The following is a 6,599-nucleotide window of genomic DNA, read 5'->3' as shown; positions in this document are numbered from 1 at the left end:
TCTAACAAATACACATAATTGTGCAACATCTGACATATCAGTGCTTTCATCAAGCTGGAGTGAAAAATATTCACACGATTGCAAATCCTGATGTATTTGAGATTCCAGATTATCAGAAATCTGTTCGACTCGTCTAGCAACAGTTTTGTGAGACAACTGAAGTCCTTTGATAGAAGTCATAAGTGCAGATTTATCTTTGTGACCATCGAACAGAGACTCGCCAGCATTGGTCATGGCTTCTTTAACTATTTCCCCATCACTGAAAGGTTTTTTCCTTTTAGCTAGCACATGACAGATTTTATAAGAAGCTATTGTTACATTACTGCTTTGCTGGATATGCTTTGTAAATACACGTTGTTGCAAGGTTAATTTAGATTTTAGGTCTTTCACCTTTTGTTTTCTTAGTTCAGATTTCACAGGAAATTCACTGTTGAAGTTATTGTGGTTAGTCAAAAAATGTCGCTCTACATCACTTTTTTTAGGAACAGACACGCTACTATTACACGGTAAACACACAGGTTTTCCTCTGTATTCAATAAAACAATACTGCTCCTCCCATTCACTGTTAAAACTATAACTTCTTTGTCTTTCAGCCATATCAAGAATAGCTATATAAAATAGTACTAATTATTTGCTCAGTAATTTGAAGAACAATAACTAAAATACACTGACATCTGTGTAACTAGTTGAATGTCCTACTTGTCACAACACATAACAACTGAACTATGGTCGTCACAAACTCGCAAGTAATACTGAATGTTTGGCTGAAGAAAGCGAACTTGGAAATATAGCTGCTACCAATTTCCATTAGTGTACGGCCCTCTTAATAACCTCTTATTGTTTGTGGCATCACTTTGTTGGGATTAAAGTAACTTTGATTCATATTGCCAATTAGTTCAGAAATTGGGGAAACTGTGGTAAGCTGGGCCCCATAGTCATGTTCTTATTGTTTGCGGCATCGCTTTGTTGGGATTAAAGTCACTTTGATTCATATTGCTGATGAGTTTAGAAATTGGGGAAATTACAGTAAGCTGGGCCCCATAGTCATGTTCGTGCCAGTGAATATGTTTGCCCTGCTGAGCACAGAAAATTTTATGGTACTCTGACCATAAATCCGAAATCCATGAAAGCCGATTCATTGGGGACTTGCGGCTGTTTGAGGGGTGTAAAAATACCGCTACGGAAAATTACCTGATCTTGAGGATGACGCTTTCTCTAGTGAAAAAAGAATTAAGACTGGTGTTGTTAGCAAGGGAGATAAGAAATAGGCATACATTTTTAAAGAATGTTTAATACTGTACCATGCTTCAAGGAAATTTTGTGAAAATATTTAACGGTACTCAGACGTTCAAAAATGTCTTGGCTTACAATTTGAATTAATAATAAAAATCGGGTCAATTATATGTGCTTACGGAGGGCGCCAGAAAAATATATCACGGGCGCCACGTTGGACAGGGCTGCTCTAGTGGCTTATTGTATTGTGACATGGATGGCGCAACAGGAAGAAGGGGTCGCGTGAGCTCTGTGGTCTCGCGAGTGACGTCACATATCCCCACTCCTTCCACCAGTATGCAACAATCGGTGGGCGCCCCCCTCCCCCCACGGTGACGTGGCAGAGGAGCGGCTGCGCCAGGCAACCATTGCCGCGGTGACATAACAAGGAATACAGTGGTTACTACCCAGCCGTAAACAACTCCCAACAGCGTTGCTAGCAACACTTTTAAACACAGTGTCAGTCAGCACATTATCTCTGTAAATTCATTGCATCATTACATTGTACTATGAAGAGCTTATGTCAGAAGTATTTCGTTATTGAGTTTGTTTGATCTTAAGATTGCTGTGTCACCGTGTTTCAGTTCCAAGGCTTGCAGCATCAGCAGGCAGACCCCCACAGCAGGTGTGCAGGTTCTTCCCAAAGTGCAGCAACACACACTGTCGCTTCTTGCATCCTAAGGTAACAGTGTCTGTTTCAGCAACTGTGGTGTGAGGGTAGCTCATACATCCTTTGGGAACAAAAGTAACAAATCTAAATTATATTCACAAGGAAACAGAGTGAGAGCTGGTTAAATCCACAGAATGTTTGCTATCATTCAATTCAGAATCTTTCATTAAAGTGTTATATTCGTGTATGATCATATGAATACGAATATCTGTTAGGCAGTTTTGTTCTGCTTGCAGCCTTGTCGGTATGGCCGGTACTGCAGCAGGAAGACAGACTGCAGTTTTCTTCATGAAGATATTCCACCGGCTGACAAACTGAAGTGGTTTTGTCCCTTTAAGTTGTGAACCAATGTCTGAGTGCATTGTGTACAAGTTTTACTATACTAGAGAACAGATGCAATCAAGAAACAAGGAACTGGATGTGAAATATAACTCTAGAGCATTCTAGTCTTTTTTTCTGGAAGATATTAATTTTAACCCATCCTTTGACTCCCTTGTCCTTTCAGTTCTTCCTCTGGGTGACTAGCAGACAGTCACACTAGTACTGCAATCATATACACTATTTACGTGACTGAATATTGTACTTGATATTTCTATGATATTACCTTACACACATCATAGGAATTCAGAACAGGTGTGTGTGTTTTCATTCTTACCCTTCATTTAGCCCACTATTGGAGATGGAATTGTCAAGTTTCCTCCCATCAAGAGTGAAATGGGTTGCTGCAGCTGCACATTGCCACTGAATGCTCACCATGTTAGTTTCCTGTTTGACCACTTGTGCCCAGTACGTTTGTTCCCAATTCACACAACCTTTGAAGGAGGTGAATGTCAGCGACCATATATCTCCATCCGTAAGGTGAGGATTTTTTTTTTTTCTTTTAACAAACAATGCAGGGGTGGGTGTCGTATTTGCAAGTGAACAGAAGATACAAGGTCAAATCCAGTTCAATGATTTGGGGGAAATACATATTTGGCAACTTTGGCATACCTCAAAATCTGCATATGTAGTTATGTTTCAGCCAGTGGCCTCTGCTTTTGATGTACTTCTTATAATAAGACATGTACAAAGGGGCGTTCAAGTTCTAAGGTCTCTGATTTTTTTTCTCTGGACTGGTAGCAGATAGACACATGCGGTTTAGTTTAAAATACATGTGCACTCTTTGTAAATGCATGACAGAGATGGCAGCACTGTGCAGCACACAGAACTGTAGTGGTGGCGGTGACAGTGAGGAGTGTTTTTGATACCTAAAATGGCAACGTTTTCATTACAAGAACAGCGAGTAATCATTCGTTTTCTCCACTTGCGTGGTGCGACACCCATTGAAATTCATCGCCAGTTGAGTGAGACATGTGGTGATGGTGTCATGGATGTGAAAAATGTGCATTCGTGGGTGCAACAGTTCAAAGAAGGCCGAACATCGTGTGACAATGAACCAAAACAATCTCGGCCTCGCACCAGCCGGTCTGACAACATGGTCGAGCGAGTTGAGAAAGTTGTTTTAGAGGATCACCGATAGAGTGTGGAAATATCGTCTCCAAAGTTGGCACTTCCATGGGATCTGTGCACACAATCCTGCATGAAGACCTGCAAATGCAGAAAGTGTCCTCCAGGTGGGTGCCATGAATGCTGGCAGATGACCACAAGGCTGCGCGCATGGCAGTTTGCCAGGCGATGTTGACACATGATGAAGGCATGAATGGGACTTTCTTCTCATCAATTGTGACAGTAGATGAGACATGGATGCTATTTTTCAATCCTGAAACAAAGCGCCAGTCAGCTCAATGGAACCACACAGACTCACCGCCACCAAAAAAATTTCGGGTAAGTGCCAGTGCTGAAAAAATGATGGTGGCCATGTTTTGGGACAGCAATGGCATAATCCTTACTCATTGCCTTCCAAAGGGCACTGCGGTGACAGGTACCTCCTACCAAAATGTTTTGAAGAACAAGCTCCTTCCAGCACTGCGAGAAAAACGGCCGGAAAGGGCTGCACATGTGCTCTTTCACCAGGACAATGCACCAGCAGTGCATCGGGTGTACGCGACGCAGAAGTTTCTTCATGAAAACAACCTTGAAGTGGTTTCTTATGTTCCCTACTCACCTGACCTGGCTCCTAGAGATTTTTGGCTTTTCCCAATGATGAAAGACACTCTCCGTGGTCACACATTCACCAGTCATGCTGCTATTGCATCAGTGATTTTCCAGTTGTCAAAACAGACTCCTACAGAAGCATTCGCAGCGGCCATGGAATCATGGCGTTGATGTGAAAAATGTGTATGGCTGCAGGGAGATTACGTTGAAAAGTGACAGAAGTTTCAAATTTTTTGTATGATTATTGTGTGGGAAAAAATCGAAGACCTTAGAACTTGAACGCACCACGTATCAGGTGGAGTTCCAAATTATTATCATGATTGCCTCTATTCAAGCAAACAGAATGGTAGTTTGCAAAATATCTTGTGTCAGTAGACTGTGGACACATGAGGTCAGTGGGCTGATGCTTCCTAGTTTATAAATGTTCATGGTCCTTTGTCTTCAGTACACCAATATTGAATGGGTACATGTATGTCATTGTATTCATTTTAAAGTTTTGTCAGTGTTTCAGTACTTATGATACAGAACTTGACCATGTGGCATGAACTTGGAATCAAAAGGGATGCATGCTGCACACATTTCTGCATTCTCACAAACTGAATGTGATGTCAGTTTTAAATTAATGCTTATCAAGTGTTTGGAAGAGACAGACCATTGGGCACACGTAGCAATCTGACGCCAGTAATAAGAGCTTTGTGAAAGTTGAACGTAAAAGGAGGGTGGTTCAGTTAGCAGTGGTGATGAGTTCAGAATAATTTTGTATGAATAAAGAATACGATTATTTTTCCTCCAAATTTCTTTTATAGAAAAGAGGGACAGCTAATAGTCAAGAAAATACACTGTATAAGTTGTACCCATTTCACAGAGGCAGAGTTGTGAAGTCTGCTGTCTACAGGAAGGTCCTTTCCTCCAGTCTGACCCACACACATACTGCATCGCACACACCACCAAACCTTCATCAAGGCATTGCGTTGCCTGCAGAATGGTGCAGGCAATTAGCTGTGGTGCCTGCATTGACTTTCTGATGGAAAGCAGAAAAACCATTCTAGGTTATGTGTCGTTGCTCCTTTTTTTTTCCCCCTGCTCTTGCTCCCACTTTTGAGCAGAGTGCTGATTTCTCAGTTTCATGATCATTTTTACAGACAGTAGGACTTCTTAGATAGGTGATCAGCTTGTCTCAAGGCCTCTACCTAAACAGAGAATAAACACACGAAACATCCATGTCTTGTGTGGGATTCGAACCCACAATCCCAGCTTCCGAGCGAGCGAAGACAGTAAATTCCTTTAGACTGCTCGGCTACAGTGACCAGCTGTGGCTGCTCTGCTGCTCATGATTCATCTTGATGGACCATTCTTTCAGAGTTGTTCGTCTGAAACAGAACTGGTATATTCCTTTTCATATCATTATTTGCGTTGTGTGATTTCCTGTTCTGTTTCACCTAGTCGTAAGTTTCAGATTGTGCCACATGACCATTATCATAACCAAGCACATGGTCAAGTCATTAACACCCCTGCCATCTTCAGAGATTGGCTGTCCTGGCTGGAATTTTTCTTGTTTTTTCCACAATTCTTTCAGGCAAAATTCTGGGATAACATCTCAAATTAATAAGCTAGTACCGATTCCTTCCACATCCTTTCCAATTCGTTATTTACAAATCATCTTGCCATTTAACACTGTATAGTCTGAACTGCATACTGTCATTAAGTATTGAATAACTAAATGTAAATAAATTACTATCATATCACATTGCTACCAATGTTACCATTATAAATACAGTGGAACCTCGCTTAACGAGCGACATTTCGAATAACAAGTGACGAGACGGGAAGTCCCGGATTGTGCATTGCTACATTAGTCTGTGTTTAGCACTCGTTCCGCTAGCATCTTACTGTCGCTTGTGATCACACATTTTTCCAAACTTGTGTTCAGACATATTATTTGTGAATTTTTTTGTGCAAAGTTTAATAACCCTTGCAAAAATGTCCCCAAAGAAGAAGCCGCAAAAAGACAGCCATAAGAGAATAAAAATAACCATAGAAATGAAACGTAAAATCATTGAAAAGCAAGAACGAGGTGTGAGCGTGGCTGAGCTAGCATGCACATACAGTCGGTCTGCATCAACGATTTGCACTATGCTCAAGAACAAGGACAAGATTAAGGAGATAGATGCTTCAAAGGGAGTGACAAGAATATCTACGCAAAGGTTACATATTCTCGATGATATTGAAAGGTTGCTCCTCATATGGATAAACAAAAAGCAATTGCAAGGCAACACTATTAACAAGAACATCACTTGTGAGAAGGCGAAAGTGATTTTTGCCGACCTTGTTAAGAAGGCACCAGGATCATCAACGGCCGAAGAAGAAGCATTGAAGGGAAGCTGTGGGTTGTTCGAGAAATTTAAGAGAAGAACTGGCATCCACAGCATTGTAAGGCACAGTGAAGCAGCAAGCTCCAACAGAAAGGCAGCAGAGAACTTCATCGGCGACTTCAAGAAGCTCGTAGATTCTGAGGGTTACCTGCCGCAACAGGTTTTTAATTGTGACAAGACGGGTCTCTTCT

At 41.4% G+C, this 6,599-nt stretch overlaps 1 protein-coding gene across 1 annotated transcript in view; it reads left to right on the top strand.

Moving 5' to 3' along the window:
* Positions 1–2,385, top strand: part of LOC111871001 (zinc finger CCCH domain-containing protein 14) — a 27,863-nt gene extending 25,478 nt beyond the window's left edge. Inside the window, exons 13-14 of the mRNA XM_023863712.2 lie at positions 1,857–1,954; positions 2,179–2,385. Coding sequence (XP_023719480.1) covers positions 1,857–1,954; positions 2,179–2,286 — 206 coding nt within the window. The 3' untranslated portion in view covers positions 2,287–2,385. The remainder of the gene's footprint in view (positions 1–1,856; positions 1,955–2,178) is intronic.
* Positions 2,386–6,599: the final 4,214 nt, after the last annotated feature.

Source organism: Cryptotermes secundus, unplaced genomic scaffold, assembly GCF_002891405.2.
Source record: "Cryptotermes secundus unplaced genomic scaffold, Csec_1.0 scaffold101, whole genome shotgun sequence".
Classification (NCBI taxonomy): Eukaryota; Metazoa; Arthropoda; class Insecta; order Blattodea; family Kalotermitidae; genus Cryptotermes; species Cryptotermes secundus.
Note: the sequence above shows the minus strand (reverse complement) of the source record. Positions and strands in the feature narration are given on the sequence as shown.